At 41.1% G+C, this 24619-nt stretch overlaps 2 protein-coding genes across 3 annotated transcripts in view; one reads left to right on the top strand and one right to left on the bottom strand.

Annotated features, from left to right (window-relative positions):
• LOC138745842 (wee1-like protein kinase 2-A) overlaps positions 1–7229 on the top strand; it is a 69325-nt gene extending 62096 nt beyond the window's left edge. The window contains exon 10 of the mRNA XM_069903224.1: positions 6611–7229. Coding sequence (XP_069759325.1) covers positions 6611–6694 — 84 coding nt within the window. The 3' untranslated portion in view covers positions 6695–7229. The remainder of the gene's footprint in view (positions 1–6610) is intronic.
• braf (B-Raf proto-oncogene, serine/threonine kinase) overlaps positions 3305–24619 on the bottom strand; it is a 138198-nt gene continuing 116883 nt past the window's right edge. For both annotated transcript variants that reach the window (XM_069903216.1, XM_069903217.1), the window contains 5 exons: positions 19740–19858; positions 18332–18463; positions 11748–11882; positions 8531–8684; positions 3305–6706 (listed from right to left, as the gene is read on the bottom strand). In XM_069903216.1, coding sequence (XP_069759317.1) covers positions 6687–6706; positions 8531–8684; positions 11748–11882; positions 18332–18463; positions 19740–19858 — 560 coding nt within the window. In that variant the 3' untranslated portion in view covers positions 3305–6686. The remainder of the gene's footprint in view (positions 6707–8530; positions 8685–11747; positions 11883–18331; positions 18464–19739; positions 19859–24619) is intronic.

Here is a 24619-nt window from a genome sequence, read left to right as displayed (position 1 = left end):
AATACAATAAATACGAGGCTACGTATGATACAATATAATTGGTTACACAGACTATACATTACACCGCAAAAGTTAAATAAATGGGACCCAACAGTATCTGATAGATGTTTTCGATGTAAAAAAGAAATGGGAACAACAATTCATGCAATCTGGACATGTGAGAGAGTAGAAAAATTTTGGGATGATCTCAATCAGATATTAAATAAAATAACAGAAAACAATATACCAAAGAATCCAGAGATCTTTCTCCTAAGTAACATAAAAAACAAAGAATTTGGAATTGATTTGGAGGATGCACAAAAAAGATTTGTTAAGATAGCCCTAGCCGTAGCAAAAAAATGTATTATGTCAACCTGGAAATTGGAAGATAATTTGAAAATACAACTATGGTATATAGAAATGAATAAATGTATTCCATTAGAAAAAATTACATATAGTTTAAGAAATAATATTGAATATTCAAACAAGTATGGGAGCCTTACATTAAATACAATAGCGAAAACCTACCGGGGACAAACATTACCTAAGTTGATGGAAGGAGAAGGAAAGAAAAGAATGGACTCAGTAGAATTTCTGGTGTATTTTTGTTGAATGACAACATTGTCTGACTGGCTTAATGCAACCTAGATTGTATACCTAAAATGGATGAGGGGGGGCGGTGGGGGGGTGGCTTGGGAGGAGGGAGGGGGGGGGGAGAAAAAGTCACTGTATATGTGTGAAAAAGAAAAAGTGTATATCATGGCTAATGTGATTTATGGTGTGAAAAATAAAAAATTTAAAAAAAAAAGCAATCCCTTACTAATCACAGAGCACCGATGGCATAGGGATTAGTTAAAATGGTATGTGAATGGAAAGAAAAGGGTTGAGAACTACTGTTAAATGGAAGAATAAACATCCTCACCTAAGCAAAGTCCATTTACAAAAACTTAAAAAGAATGGAGGCTCAGCCTGGCCAAATTTTAGGTTCTATTATTGGGCAGTCAAAATTTTAGTTTGGTTATATTAACCGTTAAAAGACTGTCCAATATGGGTCTCTTTTGGAATCTAATTGTTACAAAATTTTCTATTATTTCCCTTCTCGGAGCCTCACTTTCTAAATCTTAAAATGAAGCAACGCACAACCTGGTGGTTAAACATACTTTGAGGATCTTGATACAATTTATGAAACATTTTGGTTTACTGAGATTTTTCTCTTTCTTAGTCCTATTTTTTCTAATTATTTCTTTAAACCTTCCATGATTTACGTCGCTTTTAAAGAATGGTATAGATTGGGCATTAAATATTTTAAAGATTTATTTATTGAGGGAAGTTTTGCTTCTTTTGCTATAAGGGGTAAAACACAGGATTCTGTTGACACTGGTTAAGTGAAAAAAAACCCACACAAATGCTGGAGAAACTCAGCAGGTCAAAGAGTGCCTTTATGTACTTTACCTTTGCTACATAAAGGTACTCTTTGACCTGCTGAATTTCTCCAGCATTTGTGTGTGTGGTTTTTTTCAGTTAAATATAGCTCAGCAAATACTCTTTTTTTTAATTTACAGAATTTTTTTGTGATTTCAATTAGATATATTTCCCAAGAGCATTGTTAAGAATTTAATAGATGTAATTTTTAATTAATTGACCTTTTTAAAATGGTTCATTATCCAACATTTATGATATCTTATTGGGAATAAGAGAGGTTCCCTTAGATAAAAATTTTAATAAAAGCCTGGGAACAGGACTTACAGCTTTTAATCTCTGAAGAAATTTGGAATGTATTTTTTTTAATTGGTTAATATTTCATCTTTATGTGCTTGCTACCCCCTCCTACAATTTGAAGTTGTCCATAGGGCTCACGTGTCCAAAGTCAAGCTATCTTGCTTTTATGCAGATATATTTCCTTGTTGTGATAGATGCAACAATAGAGATGCGGTACTAATCATGTTTTGGACATGCCACTTGGGAAATAATGGAATGAAGTATTTCAAACTTTTTCTGTACTTTTTAAAGTTAATTTTAAGACTAATCCTTTAACTGCCTTGTTTGGTGCTGTTGGGAGAGAGTGGCATAATTTTAATGGCATCTGACTTGCAATGTATTAGCCTTTATTTCTCTTATGGCTCAGTGGTTAGTGTTGCTCAAACCTATTCATGCTCAATGGCTACGTGTGATATCATGTCATGTTTACATTTAGAGAAGATCAGATGCGCAGTTTCCGATTTGAATTTAAATTTTCAAACACCCTGGACCTTTTTTGAATTACTTTCAAATTCTTTGATTTGGTATTAATGCAGAGGTGTTGATAAAGGTAATTTATTTATTACTCAATGAAATTTTTTTACCCTCTTTACCAAGCAGCTTTGTTTTTTACTAGTGGTCTTAGATTTTCTTTATAAAATATTATTGGGTACCTTGGATGAACTAGTATGATCTAAGTGTACTGTACTTTTTTTTGCCTTTTAGTATGTGCAAACTAATGAGCAAAACCTCTGGCGAGATGTCCAAATGTTGCAATTGTCCTTGCTTGCAACATTTATCTGCCATGTATAGAATTTGCCTGGATATTTCTTTGTTCCATGATTTTTTGTGTTTGAGTTTTTTTTAAAAGAATGTAAAGAGCCCAGGAACTATAGATGTTGCCAAAGAACAAAATAAACACCAATGGATAAAGATAGAAGTGAAGAGTAATGACTAGCTTAAATTTCACTGGATACATAAACTGCAGTAAACGAGGGAAAAAGAGGAGCTTAAAATATGCTGTGTGAAGTGAGATGAGGCTAAGCTTCTACTGGCAGAGGGATATCAGGTTTCTGGTTGGGTTTTCTAAGCTCTGCCCAGAAATATTTTGGATGCAAGATTATGGGTGTGAGATGGGGAAGGTTTTAGCTTGCTGTGGTTTATATAGGTTGGCACAACATTTTGGGCTGAAGGGCCTTTACTGTGCTATTATGTTCTATTTCTTGTGTGGTCAAGTGAAGCTCTTTCTCCTTCAGTGATCCTTGCATCCTCCTCACAAGCACAAAGCCCCTGCTCCCCACAGCTACAAATTGGTCCTCAAGGTCAGTTATTGCCATGATCCATTGTTTAAATCTGGATGGGTTCTTTAAACAGGAGCTCATTCTAGATGGCTGTGTAAGGTGGACAAGATAGGGAAGGGTGCCTTTTTTCCCCTTCCTTTTACTCTCTCTTTCCCCCCCCCCTCCCTTTTCTTCCCCCCACCTTTTTTCCAGCACTGCTGCAGCTCATGGCTTGATTATCCATCTGTTTAAAAACAGATCACCGAAATGGAGAATTGGAAGGTGGATGACAAGCCAGCAGGCAAGAGTTCCATGCAGGTCCTTTATTATAGCATGTTTTCCATATTCACATACATAACTTTTATAATACAATCTTTTAAATAACTTTACACAAGGTTTTTGAATTATCTATCAAAACTTTGTATCCATGCTCTATAGCAAACTGACAATATATTCCACTGTACAAATTTACAGGAAGGAAACAAATGGATTGGTGGAGTGGGAATTCAGTGTGAGGTGGTCTTCACACTTTTCCAGAGGGTAAAACAGATTAACCACTCAAAGCTCTGCTTTTTCTAATTTATAAACCAAAATGTGAATGGGAACAATGTTTTTTTTAAACTAGGACTCTGCTGTGCTTTGAAAAAACAACTATTGGTGTCAACTTCTTGTTAAAATGAACCAGTAGCTCTAGTCCACAAGGCAAAGGAACTAAAAAGGTTCTGTACAAGGATTGGAAACTGAGTACGCTGTCAAAGAAAGTTTGCAAGACTGAGGGAAAAAGAAAGGAGTTTAAGTTTGCACAGGCTTGCTAGCATGAATGCCACCACCTGCAGCATTCATGTAGCTGTGGATAAAGGATTCCAAAATGCGACCAATGTCATTATTTTCACAGTACAAATGTATCCCTGAACTGATCACTTCCTATTCAATTCACTTGGAGGTTTGTTGCTATGGGGTTGGCATTCAGCCACCAAAACATTTGGGAGGGTTGATGGCTTCTTGTGCCCAGATCAATGGAAGGATAACATTCTCTAAATAACTTTGTGTACTTCCTCAAATTACCACCTAATCCTGGTAGGGGAGTTTTGAGACATGCATTGGTTTAGACTGCTTTAGAGGCCAAATCCCTGGGAGCATTGAAATTTGCACCACAATGGCCTGGCCAACTATTAGGATTGAATGTAAAGCTTGATTGTTTACACTTCAGCTGTCCCACTTTTTTCGGCCTTGGCAATGAGCTACTGTGCCAAAAGCCTGCAGGAGGGGAGGGGGAAGATTAAAAAAAACCCACACTTTTCCATCCTATCTCAAAGCTTTTATCACATCCTTTATTTCACTTGCATGTAGGTTGGCACTCACCACCACATGACCTAACCCCTCTGAGTGTTAACAACAGTGAAAGTCTGCAGATGCTGTGATTGTAGTAAAACACAGGGAAATGTTGAGGATCTCAGCCAGTTTTTCAGTGTCCACAGGAGACAAAGATATATTGCTGATGTTTCAGGCTTGAGCACTTCTTCAATATTTGCAAGTAGCACACCAACACAAAGGGATCAGGCTATTTGTATCCAGTGAGCTAGATTGCTTAAAGTGAAAGCCAATATCTGGCCCTTTAAATGTGGTCTCATGCTGGGCAAGGGTTTAACAACTATTTGAATGCAGATCCAGGAGAAAACAACTAGTTAACCAATAACTTACATTGTGCAGTCTTCCAGATGGGTGGTTTAAAAAAAAAATCCCCATCAGTTGAATCCTAAAAGACACTAGTTAAGAAACCCCACACTCATTTTAGCAGACTTAAGACTAAAATTTGAAAGCTTCGTGCCTTCAAGAAATTGCATTGTACCTTATTAACACTAGCCTTTTAATGAGGAATGTTTATTTAAAGTTAACTATATTTATATAAATAAGAAACCCAATCACTCACTCAAGCTATTGCTGGTATTATTGGAATGGTTGCAATTCTGTTGAGCTAAGGTCCGAATTCCATGCCTGTCATTTGTCCTCATTCAACTAAATGATAATGAGCAGGTCAATTAATAGCTGTTAGTAGCTGGTGAACTGCAACACCTCATCAGCACCATGGACAGAGGTGGTGTCCCATGAACCAAGCCAGAGAAGTACTCTCCTTGAGTGAAGGCCAAGCAACCATCACAACTGATCCAGGCTTGGTACTGAGAGAATGACAAAATAAAGGGCTCAAACACTAATCTCAGAATAAAATTATTTTAAATATAATAAGAGGCAAGGCAGAGAGTTGAAGGCATAGTGCCAGGGAAAATCGATATATTTATTAGAGTTAACAGCCTTTGCTCATTGCTTCATGTGCAAATATCCTCACACATGCTTTGGCCTAAGAACGCTGTGAGGAGCTGGAGTTCTTAGGGTCCAGCTCTTCAAATTAACAGAGAAAACAACATAAACATTGCAAGTGACCTAAATATCCCCAGGAACTGGTAGTGACATCACCCCACTTGCTAACATATACTCTGGGGTAAAGGGTAGGACCATCTTGATGGTTCAAAGCAATGATTTTAAAGGGCAGTCAACCATTACTTTGAAGCGAAAATGTTCTCCCTCCAACATGTAGGAGCAGCTACAGCAGGGCAAAGCCCCCAGCGGTGCTCCTGCCTAGCCCACTGTGCAGCAATGCCAGTGCTCACAGGTATCTCTCCCCATCTAGTTTACTTTTGTCCAGGAGCAACAACACCACCTCCAAGGGAATAAGTGTAATTAGGACTTGGTGTTGATATGTATGTAACCACACCCCCCCCCTCCCCGTCCACTTAGTATGCATTTAAAATGTTTCACAGTTCAGGCCTGCTCAAGTATTAAAGACTCACACTCCATAACCAGGGAGGTAAGCAATAAGACAAACAGTTCTCCCCTCCACCACACAAACTAAACATTCAGAACATTGGGGGGTGGGGTGGGGTAGGTAAACAGTGACAATGCCCTGAATCCACTTGCCTTCTGATGCCACTACTCAACCATTCACAAAGGACTGGTGCAGGGGAGGAGAGCAAAAGCAGGAGAACTCGAGAGCAGTAGGGGATGCCACCAAGAAGGGACAGCTGTTCAAACAGAACAAATAAATTAAAAAAAGTATATAAATAAATGCTGGCTCAGTATCAATGCACTTCTCTGCTCCATTCCCCCAGTGACAGAGGGACGCAGGCTGATCAAGTCATTTGGACTACAGCCCCATTCAATTGTAACAGCCTTCTCTCAGTCATAAATAAGGTTATTGCACAACCACACCTGGGGCAGTGGGGCAATGAGAGGCCACGGGTGTACCATCACACAGAAGAATCATTCTCTGCTGTCATCTCCTCCGGTCCTTGAGCCCCAGCAATTCTTCACCACTCACCCTTATCCTCTCACCACCACCATGCCCACCCCAGCAGTGAACAAAGAAGCCATTTTGTGGTTCCTCGAGGGAAACGATTGGCGATTTTCAGCTTCTATCGCTGGTTAAAAGGGAACTGACATTCTGAGTCAAGCAACTCCAAAACTACAGCTTGGCAGAAACTGGCAGCAGAATGCATCTTTAAAATGGTACACATGTGGCTCAGGCAACTCCATCAGTAGCCGTGATTTCTGTTTTGCAGATTCAACCCCAGAACAACTGGAAGGACACAAGACGTGATGGCAGACACCGCTTCGATGGTGGTGATGAGGATCCATCTATTTGAATGCTGTAAATTCTGCTGGGAAAAGGCAAAATCATTGGAATTACGGCCAAATGGTGCAATGCAATGGTCAGAAATAAAACACGAAGTCTGCAAAGCAATGATGCCTGATCTTGGCAGTGCAGATAAATGAGATGCAACATGCGCTCAAGAGCCTTCATTGGGGCAGTGAGTTTCAACCTTTAATATTACACAGTTACAGTATACAGAATGCATATAGAGTTAATAACAGGACTCTTTGAAGTACTAGGATCTGGGGTTCAGGTCCTCAACTCCCTGAAAGTTGCCACACTACTGGGGTGATAAAGGTGGCACAGGGTATCCTTGCACACCCCTTGCTTTAGTGACCACAAAGCCCATTGGAGTAGAAAAAATCATGTTCAAAGCATTTCAAATGAGGGACAGATATAGAGTTCTTTTAGCTCCCTACTCTGATCACAATACCCCAGGATGATATGGAACACAAGAGCCATCGCTCACAGAAGCTGCGCTGGCCTATTTATCTCTTAAATTGGTATGTGTCAGTTGTGAAGATGGAAGGGGGGGGGGGGGCAGGGTGATAAACCACAAAAAAAAACCCACCTGATTGCACTGGTCATTCTGCAATTTGGTCACGGACGATTGTATGGAGTTGGATGCAAGGGGACAAGTCACGGTTCATCCCCAGCAACAGCGTAACAGAGGACTCGGATTTACTCAGGGGATGCATGGAGAGACAGACATCCAGAGCTGCTAGATGATCATCAACTCAGTGAATGACATCTTTACTTCTGCCCAAAACTTGATCTTCCAGCACAGTGAAATGTTAGTGAGGGAATGCTGTCAAATGGCACATTCCAGGTTGCAGGAGTACATGCTGAGAGACGCACTGAGGCTTAGGGCAGCCAATGCGAGGAATTTGTGGGGAAGGTCCAGTCTAGTCCTTCCACTGCCACACATTCAGGGGCTGAGATTGATGGGAAGCCTCTCAAACAACTGAAGGGGGAGTAATCACAGGGGGGACACAGTGGCATTGGTGCTATAAATAGTTATTGCTACAAGGTACAATAGAATTTACCAACAAATATAACACTAAATGTTAAAGGAATGTTACATTGTTTTCCTTTGTATACCTATGAAGGAACTCTATATATTTTGTTATTAAAGTCTATTTTTAAATTTTAAAGATTGCACATTGAATGTGATGCTCAGCAAGTGCCACTAGATGGCAGCAGTTCACAGACATTACATCTCTGGTCAGTGGGCTCCAATGGTTCCCTGTCCTGCCCCTATGGTGCTCTCAGCCGAAGGACACAGTTATCTTTCAGACCTCAGGAATCTCCGTCCAATCTCCGTCATGAGAAGAAGCAATGAAAGATATCCAGTAGCCAGCTAGGGTGCATGGTCTGTCACAGTGATCTCCGTCCAACCCATGGAGGATTTTTGTCATGAGAAGAAGCAATGAAAGATATCCAGTAGCCAGCTAGGGTGCATGGTCTGTCACAGTGATCTCCGTCCAACCCATGGAGGATTTTTGTCATGAGAAGAAGCAATGAAAGATATCCAGTAGCCAGCTAGGGTGCATGGTCTGTCACAGTGATCTCCGTCCAACCCATTTTTGTGGTGTCTTGCTGAGAGAAAAATAGAAATTGAAAGGAATGGACATTAAGTGTAACTGGGAGAGGCAATGATAGGTTCCAATGCTCAAGGATTGAAAATAGTAATGATTGCAGAGAATTCCAGGAGACTAGCACAGGAGACAATGGTAGAGGAGGAGAATGATGAACGTACTTAGAGCCTATTTGTAAGTTGAGAATTCTGGAGAAGGGAGAGATGCTGCCCATCTCCACATGTACTTACCGTACCCTCCAGCCTGGATGGGTGTCTTTGGGGAAGCGCAGGTGTACAGGCTGAAGTCCTCCGTCTGGAAGCCGGCACGGTTGAGTGAGGGCTCTGACGCACTGCGATGAATCTTTGGCAAGGACCTGGCCAGCAGTTCGATGGAAGCAAGAATCTGCAAATACAGTTAATGACAGGACCCTTTAAAACATTGATGTGCTGAGCAATATGGGGAGGGGTTCATAGCTCCCTGAAAGAGGTCGCACAAGTAGACAGGGTGGTACGGAAAGCATATGGTGTGCTCATCTTCAGTGGTTGAGGCACTCGTAAATAAATATTGTTGCAGCTCTATAAAACTTTGGTTAGGCTCCATGTAAAATATTGTGTGCAATTCTGGTCACCCCATTACAGGAAGGATGCGGAAGCTTTGGAGAGGGACGGAAGAGATTTAACAGGATGTTACTTGGATCATGTGCTACAAGGAGAGGCTGCACAAACTTGTTTTGTCTGGAACATCAGAGATCAAGGGGTGACCTGATAGAGGATTATAAAGTTAAGAGAGCCATTGATAGGGTAGACAGTCAAAATTCAGGGTAAGATGTCACAAACTAGAGGACATTTGTTTAAGGTGAAGTTAAAAGGAGATGGGCAAAATTTTACACAGAGTGGTGGGTGGCAGTCGTGGTGGAGGAGGGATATGAATCATGTGCGAGCATGTTTCAGCATAAATTGAGCATTATGTTTGGTCCAGACTTGTGGGCTGAACATACTGTTCCTGTTGTGCACTGTTCTTACATTATTAGGCTGGTCTAATAACTTTCAGGCTATCAGTTCCTCCTCATCACCCATTAGAGCTTTCCCCCAGCAACTTTCCATAATCTGATGCTCTCTCTACTTTCTCACCCAATCGGAGTGTTTCATGATAGAGCCTCAAATTAATGGGTGGTCGCAGGAATGTATCTGAGCTCAAGATTTAGAGTTTGGGCCCAAGAGAATGAACCTTGCCACTGAATCTGATCGTATTAGATCACAGAGACGAGATGCTTGTCATCTGCCACTTATTTCCTTTGGACACACAAACAAGTCTCAGTGTTCTGGCAGAGGAAATTGGACCAACAACCTCCTCTATTGAAAGCCAGATGGGAACTGTTGTACCCATTAGGTGCCTCTCCTCACCATGCTTGTGTGAACTGACACTTGAATACACCTGTACTGAGTTTTGGCCAACTTTTAAAGGGAGATGATACCATAAAGAACGGCCAGGACGTGAAGGTTCGCAGTCCACACAGAAACTAATGATTAACAGATATGGGGAAATGACGCAGCTTTTCTGTAAATACCAAATGAAGCAGAGACAGGATTGCCTGGTGGTGGTTGGTGCAGAATGCCAATGTCAGGGCTGGTCTGTTACTTAAAAGTGCCTTGCATCTACCTGCTACAGTCCCAGTGGTTCCCAACCTTTTTCCCAACATCCCACTTTAAGTATTCCTTATGTCATAGGTGCTCTGTGATTAGTAAGGGATTTCTTAAGGTGGGATGTGGGTGGAAAGAAAATGGTTGAAAACCACTGTTGTAATCGTACCTCATTGACTCATTATGTGTAGTTTCATAACTCCAAAGGAAATGGGCCAATTACAATTTTTCTCAAGCAAAATATTTCAGTAACAATTAGATCTCTAGACCAGTAATTCTTAACCTTTCCTTCCCACTCACATCCCACCTTAAGCAATCCCTTATTAACCACAGAGCGCTCACTGATGGAATAGGGATTACTTAAAGTGGTATGCGAGTGGAAACAAAAAGGTTGGAAACCTTTGAGAGGTGCATTGCATGAACTGAATGCTGAGTTTGAGATAACCCATATTTATTGACATTGCATACACTTTATAATATCAATGTTATATTAATTTTTAAAAATATTTTAACATTATATAAACTAGTTCTAATATAAATAAATCAATGCACAGATGGATTGTCTTTGATTGTACCCAGCAGTCCACAAGATTCTCCAAAATTGATCTTTAGCATTTCCTTACTTGGGTCACCTTGTTTCTTTGCCAATCTCATCACCCAAATGGCAATCACCCATCATACAATCCTCTGCATCCCTGTGACATCCACTTTGCCAATGTACGTTCTTTCCCTTCAAACACCATTCTGTGTCTTAAACACATTCAAGGAGGCAGTCTCTACTGCTCCTTGGGCAGAGAATTTCACTTCACTACTCTCTGGGAGAAGCAGTTCTTCCTCAACTCTGCACTAAATCTATAAAGGCTTAAGATTCAGAGGAGTAGTTTAAAAATGGAGTTGAGGAGTAACTGCTTCACCCAAAGAGAAAGTTATGTATGAGAATTAAGGGTTATGGGGAAAGATGGAGCAGAGTACACGGCCAGATCAGCCACGAATGGTGGAGCAGGCTTGACGGGCCAGATGGCCAACTCCTGCTTCTATTTCTTTAGATTTTATTTATATTCTTCAGTTCAGCCAATCAAACTGTCAATACTTTTTATGCTGTCAAAACTTTTCCTCTTCATTTTTAATAAAGTATCCAATTTTTATATCTCTTGCAACCCTCATCACTCATGACTAAGCCATTAATCTATTTCAAAAAGCAAGAGACTGTACTGACCCCTGTGAAAATCCACAGGTAACAGCCTTGAAGACATAAAACACCTACCTACTAATACTCTCTGTTCTAGATGAAGGGCTCTAGCCCAAAATGTTGCCCATTCGTTTTCTCCCACTGATGCTACTTGACCTGCTGAGTTCCTCCAGTAAATTGCGTTCACCTTCCACTGAACTAACTTTGGATCCCATCTGCCACTCTCCTTGGCATCCCACTTTTACGATCTGACCATCCTTGCATGTGTATTCTGGCACATGCAGCACCCTGTCCAAATGAACCACTCTCACTTTTTCCTCAAATAAATCAGTCCCTGGTCAGACACAACCTCCCCTGAAATCCATGCTGACTGCCTGAGATGGCTCTGACCTTCCAAGCTCTTTTGTTTATTCCAAGTAATTTGTTGTCTCTTCATCATCCTTTCTGCAACAAGACTCTTCAAGCAAAATGCCATCTTCAAATTGCAGCCAGCTAAATTATGAACGAATCAAAAGAGCCCTTTGTTTTATAATCAGTGCCCGTGTAGCCCAACCCTGCACTCCCTGCCCAATTTTTATAATTCCTTTAACAAACTGTCTCTGTGCAGGGGAGCGAGGAGCCCCGTGCCACACTCACCTGAGGGAACAGAGGCCTTTCATCACGCTTCTTTTTCAGACAGTCCGCCATTAACCGTTTCATTGCTTTTGGACAGTTACTGCGCACCTTGCTGAGGTCAGGGGTCAGGTAACCTCTGCCAACCATAAAGATTATCTGAAAGACAAACTGGAAATGTCAAGCATTACAAGGCCACAATAAACTATGAAACCTAGATGGCAAAGGGTCAAGTCTGGCCCAGTTCCTGATTATGTGGTTACTGCGCCTAGATAAACACTTCACAGAAAATGTTTCACAGACAGCTACCTGATGTTTCACCTCAGCTGGGTCATTCGTGAATGGAAAGGTGCAATGAACACATTCACAAAACTAAATGTAACGGGATATGCTGAATGTCAATATTTTATTATGCTGGGACCTTGCGATATCCCATTTAAATTTAATGCAATTTATTCTTTACCATTCTAACTTTAATTGAAAGCTTAGACAGCATCACTTCCCTGCAGAAAACTGGTGCAGATGGACCCTGGCAAACTACTCAGCATGTGACAGGAAGCAGGTCTTTTCTCTTTTCCCTGGTTTAGCCCAGTGGCAGTGAGGAATATTCCAACCAAGGGACTCCACAACAATTTGCAGTGCTTCTGACAGAGAACAATACTTCTGTTGTTCCAGTGATAATTAAGTGACTTTGGCACAAAAGAAAATTAAAAGCAACACAGCAAAGTTATGAGATGCCTAGAATTAATTGAATACGTGTTACCTGCAGATACAGAACAAAGCTACCTGGCCTCCTTAACTGATTGTGTGTTGTAGGTCGTGTTTAACGAATCTTACAGAAACTGGTAAGTGGTCTCATATGTTCTGTTGTTTCAGATGAGAAAAAGGGGAGGGATGAAAGGAAGAGGAGTGGCATTGCTAGTCGGAAAATATCATAGCTGTACTTAGACAGGACAGCCCAGAGGGCTTGTCTAGAAGCCATAAGGTTGGAGCTGAGGATCGGGAAAGGTGTGACCCCACTGATAGGGTTGTATTTATAGACCACCCAATAGAGAGAATTGGAGGAGCAAATAGAGAAAAAGCAGACCAATGTACGAAACAGAAAGTTGTGAGAATAGGAGATTTTAACTTTCCACATATTGACAGGGACTCCCATACTGTAAAAGGGCTGGATGGCTTGGAGTTTGTCAAATGCGTTCAGGAAAGTTTTCTAAATCAATCTATAGAGAAACCAGTGAGAGAGGATGCAATAATTGATCTCCTATTAGGGAAACAGACAGGTGAAGTGACATTTTGGGTCTAGTGGCCATAATCACATTAATTTCAAATTAATTATGGATAAGGAGAGGTCTGGTCCTCCAGTTGAGATTCTAAATTAGAGAAAGGCCAATTTTGTGGAAATGAGAAAGGATCTGGGAAGAGTGGATTGGAATAAGTTGTTTTCAGGCAAGGTTGTGTTCAGTAAGTGGTCGGCCTTCAAAGGCGAAATTTTGCAGAGTTTGCCCTTTCCTGTCAGGATTAAAGGCAAAGTTAACAGGCATAGGGAACCTTGGTTTCCAAGGGATATAGGCGATCTGGTAAAGAAGAGAGAAATGAATAGCAGGTATAGGCAACAAGGAGCAAATTAGGAAGTAGAAGAATATGGAAAATGTAAGAGAATACTTAAGGAGGAAATAAGTTGGGCAAAAAAGAAGACATGAGGTTGTTTTGGCACACACACACACACACACACACACACACACACACACACACACACACACACACACACACACACACACACACACACAGAGATAAACCCAAAAAATTTCTACAAGAATGTTAAAAGGATAGCAAGGGATAAAATTGGTCCCCTAGGAGATCAGAATGGTCATCTATGTGTGGAGCCTAAGGAGATGGGGGAAATCTTAAACAGTTTATTTGCATAAGTATTTACTCGAAAATTGGCATGGTGTATTAGGAAAGAAGGGAAACAAGCATGAAACATATAGAGATTAAAGAGGAGGAGGTGCTTGCTGCCTTACAGAAAATAAAGGTAGATAAATCCCCTGGGCTAGATATGATATTCCCTCGGTCCTTGAGAGAGGCTAGTGTAAAAATTACAGGGGCCTAGGCAGAAATATTTAAAATGTCCTTAGCCATGGATGAGGTGCCGGAGGATTGAAGGGTAGCTCATGTTCTTATGTTGTTTAAAAAAAGGCTCTAAATGTAAACCAAGAAATTACAGGCCAGTGAGCCTGACGTCAGTAGTGGATAAATTAGTGAAGGGTGTTCTGAGAGATGGGATATAAAAGTATTTGGACAGCCAAGGGCTGATTAAGGTTAGCCAGCATGGCTTTGTGTGTGGTATGATATGTTTAACGAATCTTAAGAGTTTTTTTTAAGGAGTTTACAAGAAAGTAGATGAAGGAAAGGCTGTGGATGTTAGCTACATGGACTTTAGTGAGGCTTCTGACAAGGTCCCACATGGGAGGTTAGTTCATAAGGTTCATGGAGAGGTTGTAAAATGGATTTGAAATTGGCTGAATGGGAGAAGACAGAGTGGTAGTGGATGTTTGCTTCTTAGACTGGAGGCCTGTGACTAGTGGTGTGGCTCAGGGATCGGAGTTGAGACCATTGTTGTTTGTTGTCTATATCAATGATCTGGATGATAAAGTGGGAAATTGGATCAGCAAGATTGGAGGCATTGTGGACAGCAAGGAAGGCTTTCAAAACTTGCAGAGGGATCTGGACTAACTGGAAAAATTGGCCAGATAATGATAGATGGAATTTAATGCAGACAAGTGTGAGATGTTGCATTTTGGAAGGACTAACCATGGTAGGTCATACATCAGGGGTGTCAAACTCAAATTCACGGAGGGCCAAAATTAAAAACTTGGACTAAGTCGAGGGCCAAACTAAATATTTATTGAAAATTTTCAACAACATCTGCATGTTTTCTCTTCTTTCAACATATGTAATGTTAAACTTTAGGATATAACTTTAGGAGGATAATGTTACAGGTCAGGAGTAGGTAGCTCAAGTTCACCCTTTGCTTGACCTGAGGGAAACCTATTTGGTCCCTGTGGAGATGTAGTCAGCATTCACAGGCTGTGTCCATTTTGGCCTGCATCAGGACTCAGCATTTCCTGCTCACTCCTCAGGCTCTAGGCCTCTATTCACCCTCGACCCACCATCCCTCTACCTGACCAGTCCTTTACCCAACCTCTACTCACCCCTCACTCTACTCGCTCTGCCTCTACCCACCCCATCCTATACACGCCCCTCTACTGCCTCTCCCCTCAACCTGTTCCTCCCTCTACCCGTCTCTCACCCTCTAATCACCCCTCCCCTACTTGCCCTGCCCCTCCCCTTTTACCTCTTCCCTATCCACCCCTCCTTCTACTCATCCCTCCCTCTAACTACCCCTCGCACCACCATAACTTCCCCTCCCCATTACTCCTCACCTACACCCTCTGCCCACCCACTCAGGTCCAGTGCGCTGCCGATCAGCCTTTGCGGACAGCCACCATCTCTCTCTTCACGTGCAGGGCCGAACCAGCCGTCCCTGGGGTCCGCGCGGGTGCAAGCACTGAAGGCCGTGGCGACCGGGGGAAGTGCACTCGCGCTGTGGAAGGGCCGTCCGGTGCCAGTCGCGCAGGGCTCGCGCTGCCCGGGGGCCGTGCGCAGCCTGCCATGCACATCGCGCCGAAAGGAAATCACATCCGCCGCACCGCTCGACAGGTGGGAGAAGTGACTGGTTGTGCGGGGAGCCTTCCAACTGGCTTGCCGGCTGATGACATCGACAGACTTCTCGTGTTACAATGGGGAAGGATGTGCAATGAAGGGGGAGGATGGTGGGGGTGACATTAACAAAAAACAGCATCGGCTCTCGTAGCAGGGTGGGCCACCTCTAATACATTTTTGAAATGATCTTGCGGGCCAAATATAATTATATCGCGGACCAAATTTGGCCCGCGGGCCAGAGTTTGACAAGTGTGTCATACATGGTAAATGGTAGGGTACTGAGAAGTGTGGAGGAACAAAGGGATCTGGAAATACAGATACATAATTCTCTGAAAATGGCGTCACATGTAAACAGGGTTGTAAAGAAAGTTTTTTAGCATCTTGGCCTTCATAAATTCAAGTATTGAGTACAAGAGCTGGGATGCTATGGTGAGGTTGTACAAGACATTGGTGATGCCAAATTTGGAGTATTGCGTGCAGTTCTGGTCACCAAAGTACAGAAAAGATATCAGTAAGATCAAAAGAGTTCTGAGATGATTTACTAGGACATTGCCAGGTCTTCAGGAATTGAGTTACAGGGAAAGATTAAACAGGTTGGCATTTTAATCCTTGGAGCACAGAAGAATGAGGGGAGATTTGATAGAGGTTTACAAAATTATGAGGGGAATAGACAGAGTAAATGCAAGTAGGCTCTTTCCATTTAGATTGGGAAAGTTAAATACGAGAGGACAAGGGTTTAGGGTGAAAGGTTTAGGAGGAACATTAGGGGAACTTCTTCATTCAGAGTGGTGGGTGTTTGGAATGAGCTACCAACTGACATGTAAATGCAGGCTCACACTTAAGTTTTAAGAATAAACTGGATAGATACATGGATGGGAGTGGTCTGGAAGGTTATGGAATTGGTGCAGTTCATTGGGACTGGAATGATGTTTCGGCACAGGCTGGAAGGGCCGAATGGCCTGTTTTCTGTGTGATAGTTTTCTATAGTTTCTACATGTAGCCTCTCACGACTGGAATGATGTGAATGTACACACTGATCGCGTTTGAAATAAGACCAAAATGGGGACAGGGCAGAAAAGCTCAACTTGGAATCACGTTAAGGGAAGCAGCCTAATGGAAATGAAATTGGCTGCTGAATAGACACAGGGATATAGTGCAGAGATACAGTAAGGAACACTCTGGAGCCTGGGGAGGAGGCACAGCAACAAGATTAGTGTTGGCTTTACTCTGTTCAAGATCGACTGCAACACAAACTAGGCATGGAATAAATATCCTATCAAAGACTTCCAAGGCAGATAAAACGAAGGACAGGCACACGAGTAAAAACAGGGGATGGGACATGGTCTAAAATTAAAAACTGGACTCTCAGGGTCAATTGAGAAGCACCTTTCTGTTCAATGATACAAGTTGAAAACTCTTCTACAATCACCAATGTTCTTCAATTCTATGAGGTTCAGCTTTAGTTAACATTCACCTACAAGGCGGATACATTCTCAGAATATCATTAGATATTCCCTTCAGGATTTTGTCATATTTACCCCCTCCCCCCAAATGTTTTGCATCCATGTTAAATGCTTCCAGAGCAGTTACTACAGGTAATCCCCAACTTATGACCATAATGGGGACCGAAGAGTCAGTTGTATTTCGGAATGGATGCAAGTTGGAATTGTGCCCGTGCACATGGAGTACCAAAGTCTTAACTTTTTAATTAAAATCATTTTTTCATCATATATTTGATGATAACAACTTAAAGCTTCCTGAATTTATCAATCACTCTTGGCCAATCTTTCCACATTCTGGTCCATGCTTACCTTGTTAGTCAGTGTTCCGGGGTCCCAGGGCTGGGCGCAACCATCTTGATTCCTGTGCACATGCTCGAATCTTCAGTGGGTTTGTGTATTGGAGTTCAGTTGGCACATGTGCGAGAGTTAAGCACCCTGATGATACTGAAATTGGATTCCAAACTCTTGCGCCAGCGTCAATCAAACTCCAAAACGCGAACCTACCATGCATGCACGGTAGGTTCGCGTTTTGAAGTTCGGTTGATGTGTGCATGAGAATTAAGGATGCAAATTCAATATCGTCAGTGTGCTTATACATGAACCCACCACATATACGCCTACTGAAGATGTGCCCTTTTCCCAGCATCATCAAGGAGAGCAACCTCCCAGGCAGGAACGGGACTCAGGCTCTCTTCTCTTCTCTTCCCTCCCTCCTCAGCACAGCAGAGCTCCCAATGCCAACTCTGAATCATCCCCTCTCCCTACCACCACCCACCCACCCACCCACCCACCCACCCACACTTTCAGTGAGTATTCCACTGGCCTGGGAAGCTTCTCTGGGGATCAGCGGCAGCGGTGGGTTCGTGTTGAGGATCAGCCGCACATTTTTTTTGGTGAGAATTAAACATTATTTTAATGCTTAAAAGGCCTTCCCTTGTTGCATGTTGTTGTTTAAACATTGGTACAAGAGATTTTCTGTTGCTACTGGGCTGCTTTAAAAAAAAATTACAAGTTCTCTGAAAAAAAAAACGTTTATCCGACATGGGCTCAGTCCTGACCATTTTGGATAATCAGAGTTGTACTGTAATATTATATATATTTTTTTTTTTTTTTTAAATTTAATTCAGTCGTATGTGTGGATGGTTGTAAATCGGGGACTACCTGCACAACAATTCCACAACCCAGTAATAATATTTCTATTATTCTGCACTGACCAGCATTCACAAGGAAAGCAGTGTTGTTAAATTGCAATGTATAGGGTATTTTAATCTAACTTGTGCTTTGGGAGTGCCCGATGTCTTTGTAATATTTTCACAATGTTGAGCTTGAAAATAAAACAATCTAAAATAATGGAATTTTACAGCATAGAGAAGGTTCACTCACCTGGTCGCGGTTATTGATGTTTGAATAGGGTAACTGTCCGCTCATTAACTCATATAGAACCACCCCAAAGGCATAGACATCAGACTGGAAACTATAGGGGTTCTTATCTTGCATTCTGATCACCTCAGGGGCCTAAGAGAAAATACAGGTTTGATCAGAGAGGTTATACTTGAGATTTGCTGGTGAAAATTGGAACATTATAGATTGAGTGGGTGCCGAGCTTTTAGAATGTCTCAAGTAAGATTAGGCCTGCAGTCAATGAATGTCCATCCATTCAAGTGGCAAATGAAGGGCTTCATACTGCAGCCTCAAGATGTTTTCCCCCAAGCCTTCAGTGTTCACTGGGATTAGTGGATAGTGAAACAACTCTGGACGTAACTCAAAATCAGCAAACCAATGTGCATGAAAGTTAGGTTGCAATATCTAAACTCACTGTGAGTAGAGCAGCAAGTGAAGTGGTTTAATCATGCACAAACTAACTGATTTATCCATTTCTACAAAGATTTTTTTCCATCTAAGTTCTGAGGATGGCTTTATCAAACATCTATTTCCTAAAATCATTGCCATTCACTTAAAATTGAAAGAAGAAGAAAGAAGAAGTAACTAACCTTCAATAGATCTGATGAATTAAACTGGCACAATTATAGAGTCCAAAAAACACACGGCCCTTCCCCCTTTTGTTCGGACATCTCTCATGTTCCCCCACTCCTTGATGAAGGGATCAAGCCCAAAATGTTGGTGATGTATCTTCACCTTTGCTACATAAAAGCACTGTTTGACCTGCTGAGTTTCTCTAGCATTTGTGTTTTTTCACTTCCACGGTGTCAACAGAATCCTGTATTTTACCCCTTATATATTGAGTCCAGTTAGTTTTGCTGCCTCACAGCACTAGAGACTTGGGTTTGATCATGACCTTTGATCAGGAGGTCTGCGTGAAACAGATAGGAATGTGAAGGGAAAGATGGAATTAGTCACCACGGATGTGGTGGTTCGCAAAACCCATTTCTGGACTCTATGAGCTGTGTGACAAATAGTATACTGCTTCAAGTCATCGACTTGAAGCAGTAACTGTTTTTCTCTCTTCACATATGCTGCCTGACCTGCTGAGCATCTCCAACATTTTCTACATTCATGTATTTACTTCTCTTCCTGCCCCTAGCCCTCAAATGATTTTTCTGATCTTGTAGAACCTTCAACTGGAAGATCACCAAAAGTTATCAGGAATGAAAAAGTACATGGGGGTTTATGGTCCTTGCAATTTGAACCTCAAATTGTGGATCTAACTGCTTGCTCGAGAAATCTTAAATTGGCACAGCAGAAACCAATGGATGACATTTCACCTACATTTTGACTCCCATTCCTTTCATTTCCACTCTAAGCAAGTTTCGGACACAGGTTAACCACTCACCATCCAGAGGATAGAACCAGACAGCTGTTCAAATTGATGGGACCCACTCCACCGGGATTTTACTGTTGCCAACCCAAAATCCCCGATCTTGACTGTTAGATCTTCATGCAGAAAAATGTCTTTGAATTGAAGTTAAGGAACTCAGTCGCGTCCCATCACTGTGAACAACTCAGCCAATGTACAAGAATATGAGCTGAAGAAGGATCCCAGGAAATAGATTAGATAATCCATGCTCCCCTCTATATTTAAAATAGGCTGAATAAAATTAAAAGATTGGAATCTATATTGCATTTTGGAGAAGACTTAAAAAGTTTACATTTATAAGAAACCTGCAGTCAGCTTTATCACCTAAAATGGAGCAAAACCATAAAAATAGAGAAGAAAAGGTAAGCCATTTGGCCCATCGAGCCACTGTGCCATTCCATCACGAGCTGATCCATTCTCCTACGCAGCTCCATTCACCTGCCTTCTCCACATAACGTTGATACCCTGACTATTCAGATACGTATCAGTCTCTTCCTTAAAAGCACCAAACAACTGGCCTCCACAGGTGCCCGTGGTAGTAAATCCCTGAGGTTCCCCCTCTCTGGCTAAAGAAATACCTCTTTCTTTTAAAATGGGTGCCCTTCAATTCTGAAGTTGTGTCCTCTCACCCTTGACTCCTTTACCATGAGAAACTACTCTGTCCAGGCCTTTCACATTTGAAATGCTTCTATGAGATCCCCACTCATTCTTCTGAACTCCACTGAGTAAGGGGCAAGAGCTGTCAAAAATTCCTCACATACTACTCCCTTCATTCCAGGAATCATTCTTGTGAATCTTCTCTGAACCCTCAGAACAATGCTAGCATATGGTTTCTTAAATAAGGAACCAAAACTGTACCCTGTTATCCAAGTGAGACCTCACCAGTGCCTTGTAAAGCCTCAACATCACATCCCTGCTCTTGTATCCTATTCTTCTAGATATGAATGCCAACATTTCATTCATCTTCTTCACCACCAGGTACTCTGACCTGAATGAAGTCTCCCAAGTCCATTTGCACCTCCAAATTTTGAATTTTCTCCCCATCCAAATAATAGTCTGTCTTTTTATTCCTTCTACAAAAGTGCAGGACTATTCTCTCTCCAACATTGTACATCACTTGCTGCTTCTTTGCCAAATCTTCTATCAAAGTCTCCCTGCAGCCTTAACATTACCTGCCCCTCCACCTATCTATCGTCTCAAAACTTAGTCACAAAGCTATTTATTCTGCAATCCAAACCAATGACAATGTAAAAAAGTGGCCCCAACACCGATCTCTGTGTAACACCAGTGGTAACCAGTAGCCAACCAGGATAGAATTCTTTTATTCACTCTGTTTCCTGCCAGTCAGCCAATGCTCGTATCTTTCCTGTGATTCCATGGGCTCTCATCCAAATCTACAACATCCACTGCAGTTCCATTGTTGAGCCTGCTTGTGGTTTCCTCAAAAAATGCAGCAAGTTTGTTAGACAAGATTTTCTCTTTAGGACACCATGTTTTTTAATTTTTATTTTTATTTTTACACTATGAGTCATATTAATAACAACATCCACAAATGATCAACAACATATCTACCTATACATAGTGACATTTTTTTCTTTTCCCCCACCTCCTCTCCCCTTCCCCACCCTCATCAAAAATCAATAAATGATAAAACACTTAAAACAAATAAATAACCAAAAAAAAAGGAGAAAAAAATTGTATCGTCTACTTTCACATATTCTTTTTGTGCTCATAATTATGTTGTTTTACGAGATGGAGGTTTGTGGTTGGCCTTCTTCAACATATTTTAGGTATGGTTCCCAAATTTGTTTGAATAATTTCAGATTGTATGTAATTTTTTCTAATGGAATACACTTGCTCATTTCTGTATACCACTGTTGTATTTTAAGGTTTGTTTCCAATTTCCAGGTTGTCATAATACTTTTTGGCAACTGCTATCGTCATAAATTTTATTTGGGCTTTGTCTAATTTTAGTCCTAAGTTTTTGTCTTTTATATTATTTAACAGAATTTTTTTGGATCTTTTGGTGTATTATTTTTTGTGATTTTGTTTAATATTAGGTTTAGATCTTCCCAGAAAGATTTTACTTTTGATCATGTCCAAATTGCATGTCATGTTGTTCCAATCTCTTTTTTGCATCAAAAACATCTATCCGAAGCTGCTGGGTACCATTCTGTTAATTTGTGAGGGAGTAATGTAATATATAAATCTGTGTAGCCAGTTATATTGAATCACACATAATCTACTATTTATCATGTTCCTCATTGTTCCTGTACATAACTTCTCCCACGTTTCGTTCTTTATCTCTGTGTTTAAATCTTTTTCCCAACTTTGTTTCAGTTTATACTTTATTTCATCTTCTTTATATTGCAATTTGATGTACATGTTTGTAATAATTTTTTTAATTACCATTGTGACTGTGATTAAATATTCATAGTTGCTACTTTCTGGTAAACTCAAGCTATTTTCTTTAGGACACCATGTGAACTTTGGCCATCTTGCCATGCACCTCCAGGTATTCCGTAATCTCATCTTTGGCAATTGACTCTAACATGGATATTAAGCTAGCAGGTCTATAATTCCCTTTTTAAATAGTGGAGTGACCGGTGCAATTTTCCAGTCCTTTGGAACCAAGCCAGAATCTATTGATTATTGGAAGATTATTACTAATGCCTCTACAATCTTTACAGTTACTTCTTTCAGAACCTGAGGGTGCATTCCATCTGGTCTGAGAGACTTATAAATGCTTAGATCATTCAGTTTTCCAAGAACCTTCTTGGTGATTGTGACTGCACTCACCCCTCTTCCATGACACCTTTGAAAGTCAGGTATACTGCTAAAGTCTTCCACAGTGAAGACTGATGCAAAATACTTTCAAGTGAAGTTTACCGTCATTTGATTGCACAACACGCATACACATAACCAGACAAAATACACATGCAGGAAAATAATACACATCCAGGACAAGTATTCAGATATACAAATAAAAATAGTTTTGTAAATACATGAGTCTCGAATGGCTAGTGTGAGCAGTTCCTTAGTTCGTTACTCATTCAGTTCCTCTGCCATCTCCTTGTCTCCCATTTCAATTTCTCCAGGTTAATTATCTATTGGTTCTACATCTACTTTTATTCTTAATGTACTTAAGAAAGCCTTTCATATCCCTTTATATTATTTGCTAGCTTCCTTTCGAAATTCTTTTTTTCTTCCTAATGACCTTCTTAGTTGCCTTCTGTATGCTTTTAAAAGCTTCTTGGTCCTCTATCTTTCCACTAATTTTTGCTTCCTTCTATGCCCTTTCTTTGGATTTTACTTTGGCTTTGACTTCTCACCAGCCACACTTGTTATTTTTCCATTCAAATATTTCTTCTTTTCCAAATATACTGTCCTGCATTTTCCCATTTCCTTGCAGAAACTCCAGCCATTGATGCTTTGCAGCCCTCTAGTCCCCCTTATTCCACTGGTACGCTAACACCTCTGATTTTAGTTTCTCCTTCTCAAACTGCAGAGCAAATTTTATCATATTACGATCACCGTCTCCTGAGGGTTCCCTTCCCTTCAGCTCCCTTATCAACTCTAGTTCATTACACAATACCCAATCCGGGACTGCCATTTCTCTGGTCGGTTTAGCCACAAGCTGTTTTTAAAAAGCTGTCCTGAAGGCAGTCAATAAATTCCTTTTTTTGGAATCCAGCACCAATCTGGTTTTCCCAATCAAACTACATATTGAAATATCCCATGACTAATGTAACATTGTCCTTTTTGCATGCTTTATTTCTGTCTCTCTGCAGATTGTACATCACATCCTGGCTTTTTACCTTTACAGTTTCTAAATTCTACCCACAGAATTTCTACATCTTCTGATCCAACGTTTCCTCTTTCCAAGATTTAACTCCATTTTTAACCAGTAGAACCATCCCTCCTCCTCCCTAACTTCCTGTCCTTCCGATACACTGTGCATCCACGGATATTTATTTCCCAGCTGTGATTTTTTTTCCTATCACAACTCAGTGATGGTCACGTTGCCATACCTGACAACTTTCACCTGCGCTGCTAGATCATCAACCTTATTTCTTATTCTGTGGGCAGTTAAATACAAGACCTTCATGCTGTATTCATCACCCTTTTCAATTTTGTTTACAAAGTATCCCAAGTTAAATCCTTAATCTTACACTTGCAATTTTCCCATATTGACTGCCTTGTTACACTACCTTGTGTATCTTCTGCCCTATACACTGCCCTCTCATTCTGGTTCCCATCCTCCCGCCAAACTAGATTTAACCCTCCCCAACTGCTCTATTGATCCACGAATCTGAACTCCTGCCCCTGTACCAACTCTTTAGCTACACATTCATCTGCCATAACTTCCTTTTGTTTCCCTCACGGGCACATGGCACAGGCAACAATCCAGAGATTACCACCCATGAAGTCCTGTCTTCAGCTTCCTTCCTAACTCCCTATTTTCCCTCTTCAGGATCTTGTCCCTTTTCCTATCTACAGTGCCTTCCATAATGTTTGGGACAAATACACTTCTTCCTTTATTTACCCCTGTGCTCCAGTTTTAAATTTGTAATCAAGCAATCCATCTGAGATTAAGGGTATTTGCGTACATTGGTTTGAATATGTAGAATTACAGCAATTTTTATACATAGTACCCCCATTTCAGGGCACCATAATATTTGGGACATAGCAATGTTAGTCATGTTTAGTACTTTGATGTATATCCCTTGCATGCAATTACTATTTGAAGTCTGTGCTGAGTATGTTCTCTGGTGATACTCTGCTAGGCCTCTACTGCAGCCATCTGCTCCTGCTTGTTTCGGGAGCTTGTCCCCTTGTGTTTTCTCTTCAGCATA

This window comes from Narcine bancroftii, chromosome 11, assembly GCF_036971445.1.
Source record: "Narcine bancroftii isolate sNarBan1 chromosome 11, sNarBan1.hap1, whole genome shotgun sequence".
In the NCBI taxonomy this organism is placed as follows: Eukaryota; Metazoa; Chordata; class Chondrichthyes; order Torpediniformes; family Narcinidae; genus Narcine; species Narcine bancroftii.
The sequence above is the reverse complement of the archived record's forward strand: the minus strand, read 5'-3'. Positions and strand labels throughout refer to the sequence as shown.